The 19072-nt window shown below is 40.6% G+C and overlaps 1 protein-coding gene across 3 annotated transcripts in view; it reads left to right on the top strand.

Moving 5' to 3' along the window:
- Nucleotides 1–2954: 2954 nt before the first annotated feature.
- FAM114A1 (family with sequence similarity 114 member A1) overlaps nt 2955–19072 on the top strand; it is a 30206-nt gene continuing 14088 nt past the window's right edge. For 2 of the 3 annotated variants that reach the window (XM_063136439.1, XM_063136437.1), the window contains exons 1-7: nt 2955–3270; nt 6630–6717; nt 11917–12027; nt 13455–13564; nt 15514–15648; nt 16543–16695; nt 17927–18050. In XM_063136439.1, the coding sequence (XP_062992509.1) occupies nt 2956–3270; nt 6630–6717; nt 11917–12027; nt 13455–13564; nt 15514–15648; nt 16543–16695; nt 17927–18050 (1036 nt within the window). In that variant the 5' untranslated portion in view covers nt 2955. Of the gene's footprint in view, nt 3271–6629; nt 6718–11916; nt 12028–13454; nt 13565–15513; nt 15649–16542; nt 16696–17926; nt 18051–19072 lie in introns of those variants that run through there. The other variant, XM_063136440.1, reaches the window with a different exon arrangement.

The raw sequence follows: 19072 nt of genomic DNA, 5'->3' as shown, positions 1-19072 counted from the left end.
GGAGTGTGAATCCATTTTGGATTTCAGTCAGAATTAGACAGAACTCTAAAGAAACTATTCAAAGTGCTGAACCCTATCCCCCCAAATAGGTTCAGCACCTTGGGTAGCTCCTTTAGAGTGCTGGCTGGTTCTGAATTAAACCCTGAATGGATTCATAGCCCCACCGAAACCGGAGCCACTAGCCTCCAGTGGGGTGTGCTCTAAATGTGTCTTGCGGAGTGTCTGATGAGCTAAAAGATGTATCTACAGCTGCCAAGAAGCTCATGACTGGTCTGCAATCCCTGCCACGCGTACATGTCTTTAAAACACACTTTTCTTTCCTGTAATGTGTGAACTGCCTGTTGCTTTCCAAGAATGGATAAAAGTTTTGAAGTGCATTGCCTAGAAAGCGAGTGTTCAGCAGATGTCAGTCAAATACAAGGAATTATATAACTAGATTTGTTTAAAGTATATGTTTGAAAGTCTTACACACTAAATAGTGAGGATGGCCACATTTTGTTTATTCAGCTGTCTGTCATAGTCATGGATAATTTAGGGGAGATTCCCAATTTGGGGTTTTATTTGGGTGAGGGAGCTGAACCCTACCCCCTCCTCCACCTTGCCTTACTCCGTTGCTACAGGCACTATTTTCCCAAACTAGCTCACTTCTAGTATTGGAGCCAGGCAAGTCAATGATGAAGCAGATGTATCCATCTTTGGCTGTTAAATGTGTTTTGCATACTCCTTTTTTTATGTGGACATGGCAGACAAATGAATTATTATTTTATTATTATTTCTTACCTGCCTCTCCATTTGATCGAGGCAGGAAACAACAGTAAATATAAAATACATAAAACTGAATTAAGAACATAATATACATTGTTAAAACATCCTAACAACATTCTAAAAACTTCCTAAAATTCCCCTGGATAGGGCTGCCTGAAGAGATCAGTCTTGATAGCTTTCTTGAATGCTACTAGACTGTCAAGTTGAGACTGAAAGAACTGGGACTGAAAGAAGAGAGACTGAAAGAACTGGGCATGTTTAGCCTGGAGAAGAGAAGATTGAGGGGAGACATGATAGCACTCTTCAAATACTTAAAAGGTTGTCACACAGAGGAGGGCCAGGATCTCTTCTCGATTCTCCCAGAGTGCAGGACACGGAATAACGGGCTCAAGTTAAAGGAAGCCAGATTCCGGCTGGACATCAGGAAAAACTTCCTGACTGTTAGAGCAGTGCGACAGTGGAATCAGCTACCTAGGGAGGTTGTGGGCTCTCCCACACTAGAGGCATTCAAGAGGCAGTTGGACAACCATCTGTCAGGGATGCTTTAGGGTGGATTCCTGCATTGAGCAGGGGGTTGGACTCGATGGCCTTGTAGGCCCCTTCCAACTCTGCTATTCTATGATTCTATGATTCTATGAGTCTCCTCTGGTACGCCATTCCACAGTCTGGGAGCAGCAGAAGAGAAGGTCCTCTGGGTAATACCTGTCAACCTAACTTTGATTTGCTGAAGTAGATTCTTCGCAGAGGACCTGAGTATGCAGGTCGAATTGTATGGGAGAAGGTGATCCCACAGTTAGCCTGGACCCAAACCATGTAGGGCTTTAAGGGTGAAAACCCACACTTTATACTTTGCCCAGAAACTAATTGGCAGCCAGTGAAGAGAGTTTAAAAGTGGTGTCATGTGGTCACCCCTAGGTGTACCGGTGACCAGCCTGGCTGCCATATTTTGAACTAGTTGAAGTTTCCAGACTAGGCACAAAGGTAGCCCTATGTAGAGCACGTTGCAGAACAACAAAGAACAAATGGACAACAAAGGTGGTTATCCCTGTCATGTCTAGCTCCATCATCAAAAGTCCAATATATGCAACTGAATGCCTGTAAATATATTTGGTTTATCGTTTTATTATTTGCATTATGACTAGGATGTCTGGATTTGCAAAAGAGGACAATGCTCCTACATGTTTAATAGTTGTGTACAAGAACATGACAAGCTGCACCTGCTGAAATTCCTTCTCTATAACTATTATGGGTGCAGGAGTGCTGTCCTTTTTCATATCTGGTCACCTTATTCCAAGTGGTAGCCATTTTACAGCTGTTGCAGTAAAAATAACACGAGTCTTGTCACACCTTTAAGTCAAAGACATTTATTACAACATAAATGTTCATGGACTAGAGTCTACTTCATGATGAGATATGTAACTTATTAATGCCAAGTCAATATATCTGAGCATGGAGATAACAGTGAGGATTCCCCTGAATGCCACTTTCCTTCTGTTTGGTAAGGAGAATTTCTGCTGTTATTGGCATCTGCTCGGCCATTGGCAAGAGCAGATGCTCTCTGAATTGCTTTGCACGGCACACAGTGTCCAGGGGGTCACTGAGCACCACACACCACTCTTCCCAGCACTGTCCAAGTTGATTTGCACAGTGTCCATGAGGGCACCAGGTGCCAGTGAAGCAGGGGACTCAGCCGATGTTAGAAGGAGGAGCTCCATACTTCTCTCAGCACAGAGAAAAGTTAAAGTGAGAGGGGGCACTGATGATGTCAGTGGGCATTGCTACACCCACTGACTTTATCCTGACCACAGAGGTCATCCCACTTCAACCTACTTTTATGCCCTGGCCTTTAGATGATAAGGAACACAATGACCTGGCTGACACATCACTGTGACAAATCAGGAGTTATTTAACCTATGAGTTATGGGGATGCATCTTACCTGTGAGCCATTTCTGGGTTTTGTAAACAACCTTGAATTGCAGGTTGTCAGTGTGACATGTAAACCCAGGGCCTAAACTACCCAATGGTTACCCTGTGTTTAATTAACCTAAGACATGTCAGTGTGATGTAGAATGAGCCATATCACATTCAACTGTTTCTCAGTTATGAGGGGATGCTGTTGTTCAAATGTTTACTATATAGCCTATTACAAATATGTTGTTTTCTTTCTCTTCCTGCAGAATTAAACAAAAATGTCTGGTGGTGGAAGTGATGTGTTAACTCAAGAGAAAAATGAAGAAATATTGGAACCAAGCAGTATTGTTTCATCTTTTGACACAGAGATGCACAGTGAAAAGACAGAACATGTACCCCCACAAGATGATGGGGGGCTTGTTTCTGAAAGCCCCAACAATGAACAGGAAGGGAACATGATGACTTTAGGGCATCCTTTGAATGAGGAACATTCCAGTGGAGACATCGCTGAGAATGTTCCTACTGAATGCAGCGAGTCCGTGAGCCTTGAACCAGAACCTGGATCTGAAGTGCAGAATGAAGAGAGTGACCCAGTGAGAAATGCTTTTCTCTGTTGGTTATTAATTTTGTCAGTGTAATACACTGAAAGGTGTAGCCCAGTTAAGATAGTTTTGTACCTTCCTTAGTACAGCAGCCCTGTGTCAAGTTCACCTTCTACACAAACATATTCCAGAGAGAGATGGGGGACTTGACACAGGTTTGCCATTTGGAGCAGCAGTCCTATGCAACGTTTATCATAATGTGTAGTTTCACCTTTAATGTACCCTTGGTCCCTTTAAATCGTCTTTGCCTTATGATACAGAAAGCATGTGCGCATGAAACTTGTTGGCACACTTTAGCCTAGCAATATGCTTCACCATTCTTTATCCTTGTTGCTTTTTGAGGGCCATACTCCCATCTCTTTGCATTCAGAGAGGGAATATGTACATATGGTGCATCACAGGAATGTGCATTGCCATCCCTTAGTGAGGGTGACATTGCATTAAAAAAAAAGTCCTCATAGAAACAACACATTGCCTTTGTCCATATAATATGTGTTTGCATAATAGTCTTGCATTCTTCTATGCGTGGGTTATTGTATGCCTTTGGTTTTTGTGAAGATAAAATATTTTGGAATGCACAATAGCTGCTATTTCTGGTTATCAGCATTCAAGTTTTACTTTGGTAATCATCCTTTACCAAAGAGAAAAATGTATCGCAAACTGCCTCCATTTTTGACTTTTGTTGAAGCATGGATGCAAAACTCGAGTTTGTGTAGACTATCCAGGAATGCATTCTGAGACAACCAGAGATACAATATTATGCACCCAAACGCAAACAGGAGCTTTTACGATGTGGTAATATTAATATTATTGCTGCTGGTAATAAATTTGGATATATGTTTAGAATCCATAAACAACAAATCAATCCAGTTAATCACAGTTTTGAAAACTAAGACAAATCACCAGTGTTAACATCATATTTAAGCCAGCAGAGCGCTGACTGGATGGTGGACAGGAAGTAAGGAGATGGTATGTCCTTACTGTAGTCTTCGGTTGTTTAATGTGGAAGGGACGCACCCTCTGCATAACCTGAGCACAGATCTGCACTGACTGTCTACTCCCATTGGGTGGTTCCATATGAGCTTCACCAGAGGAAGAAGGCATCTTTTTCCCTACTGTAGTTTGGCATACTTTTTTTGTGGCTATCTTGTCTCTAGTAGGACAATCCAGGCAAAAGCTAGGCTTTTCTAAGGAAGAGAAAGCATCTATTTTCCCTTCACGGCAGGGTAGACAAATCTGGAGGCTTGCTGCTACATTTGTTAGAAGCCACGCATGTCTATGTGACCAATATTCAGAGAGATATTGCCTACCCATCTTGTGGTCACACACTGCTGTGTGGACATAGCCCCCTGGCTGGGGAATAGGCATGAATGCTACAGTGGCAGCCAGGAGTAGTCCAAAGACGAAAGGTAAATGCTGACTTTTATGTATATGACTAAACTGGCCTTGGTGTTAATGTGAGTTTGGCCAACAGATGGAAGCAAAGGACTAGCAGCAGCAGCAGTGCTCATCCCTAAAATAAATAATAAAACTATAGCAGCAATAGCTGCTTTTTTCTGGTCAACAGGATGTCATCTGTTTTCAGTCATACAGCATTCAGCTAATTCTTCATATTAGAATGCAAGCTGAAAAGATACCTGATTGATTTTAGATGAAAGGGATACAAGCCAAGGACTGCAAGAGGAGATTATTCATTTGCTTCATCTGACAGTGCATGAAGAGAAACATACACATGGATAACTAATATATCAGCTTCTTTTCAGACCAAAGCATTGAGTACCTATTAAAACTGAGTTATATTTAAAATGTGAATGAAGATCTGAAATAAGGCAGCCTTGCCTTATATGCTGTTGCACGATTTTTTTAGCCTCCTTAATACTGTAATGTAGCAGTTTCGAAGCTTCCAAACTTTAGGGTACCCTTTCTGTGTTGACCTGTCTGCTAAGGAACCTCTGTTTATTGCAGAGGATTCTAAAGAGCATTCAATGTAGCACTCTTCGTTGATGAAGGACATGAGCCAGACCTGTTTGTCCTCACCATCAGCCCATATGACTTTAGTGTGTACCCTAATACAGCCTTCTTTAACTCAGTGCTTTCCAGTTTTATTTATTATATTTTTAGTCTTCCCAGTGGCAGATGTTCTCTGGGCAGATTACAAAAGGCTAAAAGAATACAATACAATACAAAAGTTGGACTACATCTCCCGTCAACCCCAGCCAGGATGGGTAGTATGAAGGGAGTTGTAGTCCAACCCATCTAGAGTTTAGCTGGTTGGGGAAGGCTGCCCAAATATATACCTGACATTCTTCTGCAGCCATGCATTGTAAGTACAAAATATTGTGGTAGCAGGCAAGCTGTTCTTTGAGAAAGATTATCCATCATTACTGATTCTGCCTCAAATGAAACCCCAAGATTTCTTCAAATACAATGTGACATTCACTGTTCTAATGTAAGGTTGGCTAGTGCGGTGGTTAAGAGATGAGAATTATAGGCCCATTTCCTGAAGCTGTGGTGTTTTCCCCCCAAGTATTTGTTGCTTTCAAGATATGGTTAAGGCTCCGCTGAAAAGTGAAAAATACAGAACATCGTTCCATGCCTCTCTGTGCATGGAGAAAAGGGAACGGGGTTAAATGACATTTGGGGCAGGGCTTCAGGAGAACACTTCAGGAGGAAGGAGCCACTCCATGGAAGGGGAAGTCATGCGGTAAAGGCAATCTTCAGGGACACCCTTCCCACAATGCCTGACTTTGAAGAAGGACCCCCTGCTTTCTTCCCCTCATTCCTCCCCCTCTTCCCAAAACACCCTCCCTGAAATCTCCTAAAGTTATACTCTCCTCCCTTCCCTTTACTTACCCATCTCAGATCCAGAGCAGCAGTGCTGCACAGTGATTGGAGAGGAAGGAGATCAGTCCCTTTTCTCCACTCCCTCTGTTGCACTACTGCACAGTGTGCCAGAAGGAAAGGCGTGGTGGCCCATTGCAGTAGCCTTCAAGAAGACTACCAGCTCCATGGGCCAGTACGCCAAGCCTCCTGGAATGCTGCAAAAGGATGGGAAGGGGCAGATATCTTTTCCCCTGTGCTCCACCTGTGCTCCTAACTACTGCTTCCCTCACCTGACCGGTAAGTAAAAGAAAGAGTTGTATGTGTTTGGGAGGTGTTTTTCCGGATTCTTTGGAAAGGTTCTAGATAACTTCCAAGTCAATCTGACATAAATGGGGAACAGATAACCCATATCCATATATTTACAGAAGTGCCATGTTTTTAATTATTCTGATTCTCTGAATGTAAGTAACTATATCTGAAAAACGTTAGTGGCTGACAGTGTTCTTAATAGAGGATGTTTTCTGCAGGGCAAGGATTCACCACCTAAAGGGAGTGGATGGACAACGTGGGGATCATGGGGCAAGTCCCTGCTTTCAACAGCATCTGCCACAGTTGTTAAGTATCCAAGCCAATAAAGTTATTATATAAAAATGTTTAAATATAATTGCATTGATTACTGTTCTTGAGGCTGAGTATCTTGACCTAAAAAGGAACTATAATACGCTTCTTCTCTTCCTTGTAGGGCCAAACAAAACGTGGTAACAGAGCTGCCTCTAACCAATGAATGCTGGTGGATCCGATTTCGGTGAAGCTGTGAATCCATTAGTCAGAACCTGCCAGAACTCTAAAGGAGATATCCAAGGTGCCGAACCTATTTTGGGGGTTGGAGTTCAGCACCTTGGACAGCTCCATTAGCATTCTGGTTGGTTGTGTCTAAAACCCAGAATAGATTCACAAAATTGGAGCCACCAGCCTCTACTGCCTGTAACTTGCTTAACCTTTTCTGTGCCAGCTTATTTCCCCTTGAAATTCCCTGGAGGGGAAGTCTTAGATGTGGGGAGAGTGTTAAGGGAAAATGTGTTGAGATGAAAAGGGCTAAGTACCTCTTCCCATTCTTCCTCTGCTGAGAGGAAGAGGAAGCAACAGCCATTGGACTAACACTAGACACGGCTGTGTTGATAAAGTTTAATTTATCCTTAGAACGGTGGGGAGAAGCATAGTACAGCACCTGTTGGATCTGCTATGTTGATTCACATGTGCAATGTCAGTAAACCAATAATGTATCACATCATGTCTGCTCACTTCATGACTCTCAGCTGAAATGTGTGATCCGCCTGCATTATAAATCTTGAAGTTGATGCAAGTAAAATAAAATCTCTGTAGTGCTTGATTTGTGATGGCTGTTTCACTCATGCTGATCACTACTTGATGTTGCTGAACCTTGCTTTATTTGTTAAAATTCCACATGGTAAAATGATTGCATGTGCAGCTCTTTCTGATAAATTAAAATTTAAAGGATGTAACTCTCAAAAAAAAAAGTTTTAGGTCTTTTCTATCATATGCTTGTCATTCCCTTCTCACAGTTGTTTATGGGTTCTTTAGAAGATGTTGTGATCCTCCAGTTTTGCTTTGTGTCTAGTTTAAAGCAGGAAAATGAAGCATTTCAATGTGAAAGCAAAAGAATGTGCAATTTCCTCTTGTGTATTTGTGCCACAGTGCCACTAGAGGTATTGTAGCAGAAAAGCAGGGGAGGAAATGATCCTTGTGTAGAGCTCTGATATCAGTTCTGCAACAAAACCAACAGTAGATACAGCGGTTTAACATCCAATTAACAACTTCAAGTAGAAAAGCTCTTAATTTCATAAAGATAAAACTGAAAAGTGTGCTCAACTGTCAGATTGATCTTGCAATGCTTGGGCTTTCTCTTTCCAACAAAATCTTTTTGTTTAGTTTAGTTGACAACTAGAGAATAATTTCATCAGCAATGTTTTCAAGAAGCAATTCGTATCCTTCTAATTATCTTTTTCTCTTAACTTCCTTTATTATGCACACCAAACAAATTCATCTTTCTTATTTGAAGAACAAGCAGGTTTTCCATGAAATACTGTTTTACAGAGTTAGATACATACTTTTAAAAATGCACAATTGTCAGAAAAATGCATTATCAGCAAAATTATTTGCACATAAACTTTCTTTTAAATGAAAGCATGCCTGCCTTTTTTTATAGACCTCATTTTTTCTGAAAAGTCCTGTGTAAAGAGGGGGCAGAGAAGCTGTGATTTGCAGCATCTTTGTATGTTTTCCCCTTGTTATTGCTGAGGAAAGTTAGAACATGTCTGAGGTTATGATATGTAAAATAAAGAAATATATATCAGGAAAAGAAAGGAACCTCTCGTGCAAGCACTGAGTCATTACTGACTCTTGTAGGGATGCCAGCTTTCGCTGATGTTTTCTTGGCAGGCCTTATAACGGGGTGGTTTGCCGTTGCTTTCCCCGGCCGTTATTACCTTTCCTCCAGCTAACTGGGTACTCATTTTACTGGGAGGATGGAAGGCTGAGTCGACCCGAGCCGGCTGCCTGAAACCAGCTTCCGCTGGGATCGAACTCAGGCCGTAGGGAGAGTTTCAGCTGCAGAAACTGCTGCTTTACCAAATATATAAAATCATATATCTATGATTATATAAAATAATTCTATGAAATCTTAGGATTATATAAAGTCATAAATATATGATTTTATACACACACACACACACACACACACACACACACACTTCATATATGCATACAGACTTCGTATATACAAATACATGTACATGTACATATGCAAATGTGTATGTGTCTTACCAAAAGCACAAATTCTTAATGGATCACTATACTCATCTGTGTATATACAGAGAGAGAGAGAGAGAGAGAGAGAGAGAGAGAGACATATACACACACATTCTTGCAACCACTTACAAATTTGCACTTTTGCTAATTAGATATTGATTTGCTTTTAATAATTTGTCAAAGTGCAACAAATATATTAAGAAAAGGTATATCTCAAAAGAAACTAGTAATTGAAAATGCAATTAGGTTATCTTTTAAAAACATACTCAAAAATATTGGAAAGCTGTGGTGAATATGAAATTAGTTGTTGAGTACAGAATAAACTGTTTCTTAATGAAACTCACAAAGCAGGTCAATGCAAGCAATGATTAAGAATCTCCTGAAGTTAATTGAACACAATTAAATCCCAAGGAGGCTAATCCAAAGGTCCGGAAGAAGTGAACACTGAAGTAACTATGTTTGTAGATGTTCCAAATCAATTTCAAGATGATTAAAATAGATTCTGAGGGAATGCAAAAGACTTGAGACAAGACAAATAGAATGTAATAGGTTGGATCCAGACCAACTTAGTTGAATCTCCCTAGGTCCCATTGAAATCAATGGAACAAGTTAGTCATAGTTTAAATTAAATCCCATTGATTTCAGTGGAAACTGTAACTAATTTAGTTTGGATTCAATCCAATGTCAATCCAATATTTTTGGTTTCTGAATTGGATACTTCTACACAAACAGATAATTTGGATTCTAAGGCAGCTTCTCAGAAGTACCAGTATGCTAAGCAGTTGCAATTTATTAAAAACAAAAAACCACAACACAACAGCGGCAAGGATTACAGTATAGTTATGACTGCAGCTTTAAAAAGATATCATGCAAGTGGAAGTCTACAGAGAAGAGAAATAAATGTGGTGAGAGCCTTCCATTGCCCAGTGTTTAGAAGAACAGCAAAACACAAAAGCATGCAAATCTTTCCTATTTACCCTTGCTGGGGTTTATGTACTATCTAGCAGCAATCTGAAAATCCTCAATATTCATTTGCTGGGACTTATTTACAACAAGTGCTGTGATTGGATGCTCCTGTCCACTGCCATGGCTGGGAGGAGGCACTGTTATCTGGGATTCTCCTTTGATGCCAATGGGAGATTTGCGGTGGGTGGATGTTGTTTTACTTATGCCTCCTCTTTTGATGTAAGAATGTTGCATTGTCATTGGAGATGGGACCAACCTCTAAGTGAACACAGCATGCGAGCGAAACCCCACTCTGCTCTGGCCACCCAGGCAAATCCACCCAGCATTTTGCCTTGCAATGGCTATGTCCCACGGGTGTACACTGCATTGTGCCAGTGATACATACGTCCAACACAACAGTAACATAATGCCAGTGTAGTTCCTCCTCCCACTGGTACAGCAGAACTGGAAAGTTAACCTGTCCCAGCCTGTGGTAAGTCAGGGATAGGTTCTAACTCTCAGAATGGTTACACGTTTCTTCTAGTCAGTCAGAATAATAAACGTCTGTTTCTTAAGGGACTTCTCAGTTTGCCTGCTTTGTGTCCCCACCCCACCCCATGTATTTTTCTGCCCTTGCATATACTTTCCCAACATCATTGCAATATCTTATGCATATATTGCATTGTTGCAATATCTTATGTTGTATAATGGGCTTTGGTAGGTCGTTATTATTGAATTTATTGGGTATCTCATGAGAGCTTCAGCTAGTGATTACAAAACCTTGAAGCATTATTGGAATTTTTCTTCTCATCCATATTCGTAGCCCTTTATTGCATCTTGTTTTAATTGGATATCACTGAGGCATAAAAACATAGTTTGTTCCAAACTAATAATGATATATTTTACCACAGTGGCAGTTTCTCATACAATGTTTATTTATATTTTGATTTATAAACTGCACTCAATTAACCACATGTTGCTGATAACAATAAAGGGAATGAGTGACCCAACAAAGTAAAAATTCTCTCCCATTGAAGATGATGTGAAATGCAACACTATCCTAAGCATATTTGGTTTACTCCCTAGTAAACTTTCTGTTGCTTGAAAAGTGCTGAAATTTAGCTGGATTGTTCCCTAAAACCCCTACTGTATAACTATCAACTCATCCTGGATGGAACTGTGTGCAGTGCCTTTAAAGAAGAGTCTGAAAATTAAATGTTTTAATCTAAATGAATGCATTGTGATTGATAGAGATCTTGGCTTTTGCATCCATACCAATCACCAAACCCAACTAATTAATACTGATATGTGGTGAATTAACTTTTAAGCTTCCGGACAGGAACTGTTTACCACATATAAAACCCAGTTCCTCTGTTTCATCACTTTCTATCAAGGGAGTAGTAACATGGTGCCCATAAGCAGTAATGTGGACATTTTTCTTGTTGCCTGCCAAAGTGCCCTACCCCTCCCACTTAAAAAATATTCTTTTAACATATTTTCTTACCAGCTTCTGGGATTGCTATGAAATAGGTTTCTCTTGATGCTGAAAATTGTGGGTTCAAAAGAACTGTTTAGTGTGTTTGGGAATCATACTCCACCTGTGCCTTATACTCAGTCCTTTGGGCAAATTACTTGTCCTTTGCAATTAGCCATGGCTCCCATGGCAGCCATTTTGAGATGGTGCCTAGGACAGTTTATCAAATTGTCAAATGTACCCACAGACAAAAAAAAGGTTGCGCGCAGTCCTGCTTTAATATAGACAATATTTAACATTGGCATTGCGCATTTGAGTGTTCAAAGCACTTCACATACATTATATTGATGTAATATTTATAACAAACTTGAAAAGTTGGTCAGTAGTAGTATACCCATATTATAGAAGTGGGGAGGGGGGTTGGCTAAGAACAAAAAGCTCTCCACAACATTTTCATTGATTAAACCAGCCCAGTAATGAGCATTTTACCTATTTTGTTTCTTTTAGATTTTCAGTAGCAAATGTACACTGAACAGTTGTATATAAATATATTTGTTTTGCTGCAGGTCATGGATTAACAGCAGTCAAGGAAAAAGCAGCTACCCTCAGAATTCATGGCCCATCTTCTGGATCTTCAGAAGGTGCACATCCTGACACAGCTGAGGGTCCCATCGCAGGTACTAAGTGATGCATTGTCCTTCATAACCTATATTCAATGTTAACATGTATATTGATCTTGGGTCCTGATTCTGGCAGGTCCCAGTCGAAGTAGATTCTTTTATTTACCAAGATGAAATAAAGCCAGTTGTGCAAAAGTTTATTGATAGAAAATGGATGCAGAATAAATATGCAAAGAAAGCTCAGACCTCCCCTTAGCCAATGAAGCTGTCAAAGGCCTTAGCTAGACAATGGGTTAGCCCGGGCTGATACCCGGGATCGCCCCTGTGCGTCCAGATGACGCACAGGGGATCCCGGGCTCAGGCAGGGGTCAACCCTCCCTTGCCCTGGGGTAACGGGCACCACTTTTGGACTGGTATTTCCTGCGGCCTCGGGCTGAGCCCAAGACCGCGAGCTTGTAGACCGTTCCACCTCTTTTCCTGGCTACCGCAATTACTCGCGAGTAGCCGGGAAAAGCGGTGGACAGGGTACAGCACTCCTCAGGAGTGCTGCGGCCATCAGGGCTAGGTGGTGGGAGCGGGGAAAGCCATTAATTTAAAAAAAAAAACACTTACCTGAGCGCACGAGCATTCGTGCGCATGGCCCCTTTAAGACGAAAAATGGCGGACGCAACGGGGTCCTTTCTTGACCTCGTCGTGCCTGAGGTGTAGACTATGGCGAGAACCCATGATAGTTGCATCGCGGGCTCTCCCCTCCTCACCACCGGATTATCAGGTAAGTCCAGCAAAGGCCAAAGCTGACATGTCTTTCTGAGTCCCCAAGGTAGACTAAAGCCATTCCTAGTACCAAAACAGTTTTCCAAGCTGGTAGTGCATACATTGCCCCTTGGAGTGAGAGCAAAACACAAAGTCTGCATATTGAATCTTATAAGCTTCTCTGCTAGATGCCTCCCTCCAGCTCATGAACTGACAAGCAATGCCTATCCCTCTTCTCAGAACCTTACAGGCCAACACACACACACATTCAGGAGGAGGGGGGGGGCTTCTCTTTCCCAAATGTGCTTGAAGCATCGCAGCCTGGGAAATCAACATTCCAGCATGTGAGGGGGAGTTTCTCAGCTCTTCTGTGAGAATCAAGACATGCAAAGTTGGTCAGTAGTATTATACCCATATTATACCCTTATCTCTTTCACTTCATGAAGTAGTTAGGCAAAGGTTTAGCAAAGTACAATTGTAGCTGTACTTCCTTAGAACCAATTAAGGCATGTGAAAGGCCTACGTAATTAACTACAAAGTTGCTGGCTAGACCAAATTACACAGGTCTCTAGGTGGCTGTCCACCAGCATATAGGAACATTGTGAAATCCACCTTTTTATTCACCAACCAACACACTATGACATGAAACTTGTTTTCACATAAGTGCAAATATGACATTTTTGATCACATTCTGATATTATTTGCATCTGGGTTTTGTTCCCCCCTTTAAGATGTGGAAGAGACTGCAGAGCAAAGTCATCTGGAGAGCCCACCTTTACCTTCATCTCCTTCTGGATCACGTGGAATGTTTTCTACCATTACTAGCGCTGTACAGAACACCGTAAGCAATCTAGTCTCACTCTTCAAAAAGTACACCATGGTGGTGAAGTAGTTGTAGAGTTTTGAATTTTAGGAAAAGTCAGTTTTGAACAACTTGCCTAAGATATATGAAATAGAAGCATTTATCCTAAATTAGCTGATATCATTTTAATCTAAGATGGCTTTCTTTATAAGGTTCTATAACACATTTGCTAAGAATTATAGGTAATTTATAACTGAAAAGCTGGCAGAAATATTTCAGTAGAAAATGAGAACTGACTAACTATCATGGTGATAAAGGGCTCGTCTACACCAAGCAGATATTCCAATATCAAAGTGGTATGAATGCAGGATATAAAAGGCAGGAGCCACACTACTGATTTATAGCAATATTGATGTGCACTGCAGGATCTACACTACTGCATTACAGTGGTATTGAAGTGCACTGACAACTGGTGGGGCCCATGACACATCTACACCAAGCAGGATATAACACTATGAAAGCGGTATATGGTATGCGTCATGGGCCCCAACAGTTGTCAGAGCACTTCAATACCACTATAAAGCAGTAGTGTGGCTCCTGCCTTTTATATACTGCTTTCATACCAATTTCATAGTGGAATATCTTGCTTGGTGAAGATGAGCCCATTGATTCTAATGAAAATCCAGTCCATGGATGGTCAGCCCCCATATCTCATTTCCCCGCCCCCCCCCAAAAAGTGTTGTGCACTATAGTGACATTCTGTATTTCTAGTAGTTCCCACCCCTTTTAAAATAATAATAATGGTGAGACCATGGATTTTCATGAGCAGAGACGCTGGGCAGAATTATCGAAAATATCAGATGCTAGAGCTTTGTTATAAATGTGTCAGGCTCACAAAGAGATACATAAACTCCTAAACTATGTGGACACCAATACAAGCTGTCAAATCTGTGAATAATTCAGATGCTATGTTTGTATGCAAGACATAGGAAAGACCATTTCAGCCTTATATTGCGCAAAGTCCTGCCTCCCTGTAGAATCTCCCAAACTGAGGGTGGTTCTTCGTGATTTTTTAGTGCTATGCCAGTCAGCAAAAATCAAAGAGGACACTCAACTACCTCTGTCTTCTTAAATGCAATGGAAGTTTTTTGATTTGTTTTGTTTTTTGCAAATGTTATCTTAAGATAACCTGATTAATGAATCTGCTTTGATTCCACTAAGTATCTTTTAAAAATTAAAAGGTCTTTATTTACTCCCCAAGTTTCTCCTAACACATTTTGTCTCCGGGAAATCTTTCCCACATCAGCTTGTCAGCTGAAGAACTCCACCACATCTACCATTGAATTCCTGCATATTGCAGAAGGTTCTGAAGATGGAGGAGTGTTCTAGGGTTCACATGAGGTTTTGACCAGGCCTCATGAGTCCCACTGCTTCACATGAGCTGAGATGACACCCTAGTACATGGACATCTCTTCTCTGCGTATTGCAGGAGATGATCAGTCATGGAGGCCAACTTCTCTTTCAGAGAAACTTATCCTCCATTGCTGTTCCCCTCATTGAAGAACCAAAGGGACCCCAGTTTGAAAAATCACTACCCTAATAGAGAAATCATCATTTTAATTTGTGAGCTGCTTTTCCACAAAAGCGGTTCACAATACAACAGCAATACTGAAATAATATTAAGATTGTTTTATATCTGTGTTGGCACTCTGTTGTTCTGTGTTCTTCAACAGAAGGTCTTCCTTTTAATTAACTTAAAATGTTTTAACTGTAATATGTTTTTATCTGGCATCCAGTGTGAGAGATGACTTAATGAAACCATAAATCCTACTATTTGCAAAGGTAGAAAAACCTGGGAGGGTTAACTGTTGATTTATTGTTCCTGTATAGCTTTAAAAGGTGCCTGGAATCCAAACCAAAGTTCTTTAGAAGCAAGTGCTATTAAATAAGTAAATGCATTTTGGAGTATTATTCCTTGTTTTGTGCAGGGTAAGAATGTCTTAACTGGTGGCCTGGATGCTTTGGAGTTCATTGGCAAGAAAACCATGAATGTCCTTGCCGAAAGTGATCCTGGGTTTAAGAAAACTAAAACACTGATGGAACGAACAGTTTCCTTATCTCAGGTGAAATATGATAATTTTGTGGGGCTTTGGGAGTTTTGAAGGGCTTCATTAACGTTTAACTTGTGCTTAGGTATTACATAAATTGGTAACTGCCTGTCTGCACTAGATGCTATAGACATGAGGAAGGATTTGTGTGTGGATCACATTCTTTATGTGGTAATCTTCATACTGAAGATTTAATGTGTATTATCACTTGTCATATAGAAACTCCCAGTGTTGTGGAGAATTCCCACACTAGTGATCCAGGAGTATCCAAAAGTGGTGTGAAAACTACGTCATGAGAAGTTTGCATGAGATAAGTGGTATCACGCTATACATTCTCAGCATGGGCAGTCATTGGCCTGGTTCAGACAACACGCTAAACCATGCTGCTTAACCACAAAATGGTTAAGGGATTAACCATTTTGTGGTTAAGCAGCATGGTTTAGCGTGTTGTCTGAACCAGGCCCTTCTCAGCAACTGTGGTATAATGGATTGTAAATAAGCTCTCCTACGTGGTCCTCATTGACATGGATGTGGGAAGCACAAAAGCACATGCTTTTTCTTGTTATAATGAATAGAGAATAGAACAAATCCTTTTATAATTATTGTTGAAAATGGTGATTTTACTTGAACTATTATTTACACCTACTGTTGTGTTTGAAGCCTCTTAATTAAAAACAACAACCCTCAACTATAATGATAACTAATTGGAAAAACTACATAGAGAACCCTGCTTAAAATTCTTTACTAGAATTGCTTTAATAAAACAATAAATCATTTCACATCTGCTATTATTATTATTATTATTATTATTATTATTATTGCCTAGAGAAGCTGAGTCTGAAGGTGGTAAATTCAGTCAAATTTGCTATTCAACCAATAAACCATAAACCATGATCTATGTTTTCACAGCTTTTGCGAGAAGCTAAAGAGAAAGAGAAGCAGAGACTGGCCCAGCAGGTCACATTCGAAAGGACGGCACATTATGGGCTACTTTTTGATGAGTTTCAGGGTCTGTCTCATCTGGAAGCCCTGGAAATTCTGTCTAATGAAAGCGAAGCCAAGGTACAGTAAATGGACTGCATAAATCACAATAACAAGAATGCTTACTGGGACATATTTCTCAAGAATAGCTCCCAGTAAGATTGAAAGCCTTTTTCTACCATAGTAGAAACAACAATTTGTGTTTATTTATTTAGCCATTTGAATTTATACTCTGCCCTAACCTATAGACTCAGAGTGGCTTACAACATTTTATAATTTCTCCACTGTTCTTGGTTCATAGTGCCTAGCGCTCACCACCACTGTAGGACAAACAATCCCTTTCTAACCTCTATACTCATTGCTTCCATGAACTATTTTTTTTAATATTAATTTAATATCCACTGTTCATTGTTTCTTATCTAAAAGAATACCACACACTGTCCAATCCAGGGATGGGGAACCTGTGGCATCAGGCCTGCAGGTGTTCCACAGCCAGCCTGGTAACTTCCCCTGGCCCAACCCTCAGTGCTACAGAGAGAAAAGCTCTTATCTCTGATCAGCAGCTGATTGAACATAAGAGGTGTTTCCTCCAGGGAAGAAAGGTGGGGCAGGAGAGGAAGGTGCTGAGAGATTCAATCCTTCTTCCTTTTGAGCATTGTCCTGCAGAGGCTAGCACTACTTACATCTTAGTAGTCAGTCAGATGCCTGTCCTGCTTACTTGTGAATAGACATACTCAGGGCCGGTGCCAGACTATTTTGCGCCCTAGGCAAGGTGAGCTACTTTCACCCATCCACCCACCCCCCAAAAATGCCAACCTTGATTTTTAAGAACATATGTTTCCTGGAAAAAATATGAAGCACAAGTTATGCAAGTCTGGCCCAGTGTTTTTTGTGGATGTGATCCGTATGTTCACCAATCTGAGTTCATTGAAGGATGAGATGGGTGTAATAAGAAATTAATAAAATAGTTATTAATAAATAAAATAGTTAAAACCTATTCATCTAATACTGTGGTATTAAAGTATTAATATAGGATTGCTGCCAGTGTAAACAGTGAGAGCAGACTTGCTCCAATTTTTTTTTCTCACATGATGCACTGGAGCTACATTGAAATGCTCTGTCCCAGCTCTGCATATCTTGGGCCATAGCTAGACCTAAGGTTTATCCCTGGATCATCCAGGGGTCAAATCTGTTCATCTAGGTGACACACAGGGGATCCAGTGCTCAGGCAGGGGCGAACCCTGGATGATTCCAGGATAAACCTTAGGTCTAGCTGTGGCCTTGGATTAGTTATCATTATTTTCTGTTTCAGATACAATTATATTTGGCATCACTTGAAGGAGAGGAATTGGAAACAGCAAAAAAAGCTTTAATTGCTATTAAGACAGTCTTCCTTCCTCAAGAATCAGATAACGAAGACAATGAAGCAAAGAAAGGTACTTGCAGAATTACTAATATATCACATATGAGATATAGAAAAATCTCCCAAAACAAACAACAACTAGTACTGCATCCAGTTCTTAATTAATATAAACTGGATTCACTACTGTGTTTTTAGAATGCTGTATCATGCACATCACATCGCCTGCATATTGGTTTGTATAGGAAAATCCACATGCTTTTTTCAAAATGGATCATTTTGTCTCTATTAGTTATGAACAGTCTCATCCTCAAAGCGATGTGCCTGAAGACCTTCCCATTGAAGATACTGCTGTCCAACTTAATAGAATCGATACCATGAAAAAGTTGCATGTCACTTTAATATATGTGGCACAAAATCAAAGGGACTTATACATGAATACCTTTATACAAAATTGTACCTACTGTAAGCAGAAAACAGTTGAAATCAAGAGATTGGGTGTGGCACTAGGACAGGCACATTTGGAAATTTGATAAACTGTCTTGGATACAGCCATAAAATGGCTGCTATTGGTGGGGTTGAATAGTCACAAAGGACTACAGGAATCATGGGAAATTAAGATAGCAGCAACTAGAGGCTCCCATTTCACTTTGAAGTAATACCAGCTGCCAAAAAAAAATTAAAATATTTTTTAAAATAAAAATTGGGGGGAGCAGAGTATCTTGGTGGGCACCAAGGGGGGACATTGGTTCCTCCAAGCATCACATTGCCTACCCATGAAGTAGGATAAGAAATCACGAAACTAAATACTATAGATTATATTGGAGAAGGGCAGCTGGTAGCACATAGACCACATCCAGTCCCATTATGATGTTATCCAGCCCCTTCCCTTCCCCCAGTGACAAGTGTGAGGCAGTGCTTCTTCCCTGGCAAACATCCTTCCCACTGCACATACAGTAGAGGGAAAATGAAGAAAGAAAGGCATAGGTGCTAGCTATGTATTTGCAATAATCTCTGCTTTGGTCCTGAAAATGCTTCTAAGCGGAGAACATTATCTATTGAAGAACAGTGACGGATGTGCAATATTGTGCTGAAGAA

This window comes from Elgaria multicarinata, chromosome 10, assembly GCF_023053635.1.
Source record: "Elgaria multicarinata webbii isolate HBS135686 ecotype San Diego chromosome 10, rElgMul1.1.pri, whole genome shotgun sequence".
NCBI classification, from domain to species: domain Eukaryota; kingdom Metazoa; phylum Chordata; class Lepidosauria; order Squamata; family Anguidae; genus Elgaria; species Elgaria multicarinata.
The sequence above is the reverse complement of the archived record's forward strand: the minus strand, read 5'-3'. Positions and strand labels throughout refer to the sequence as shown.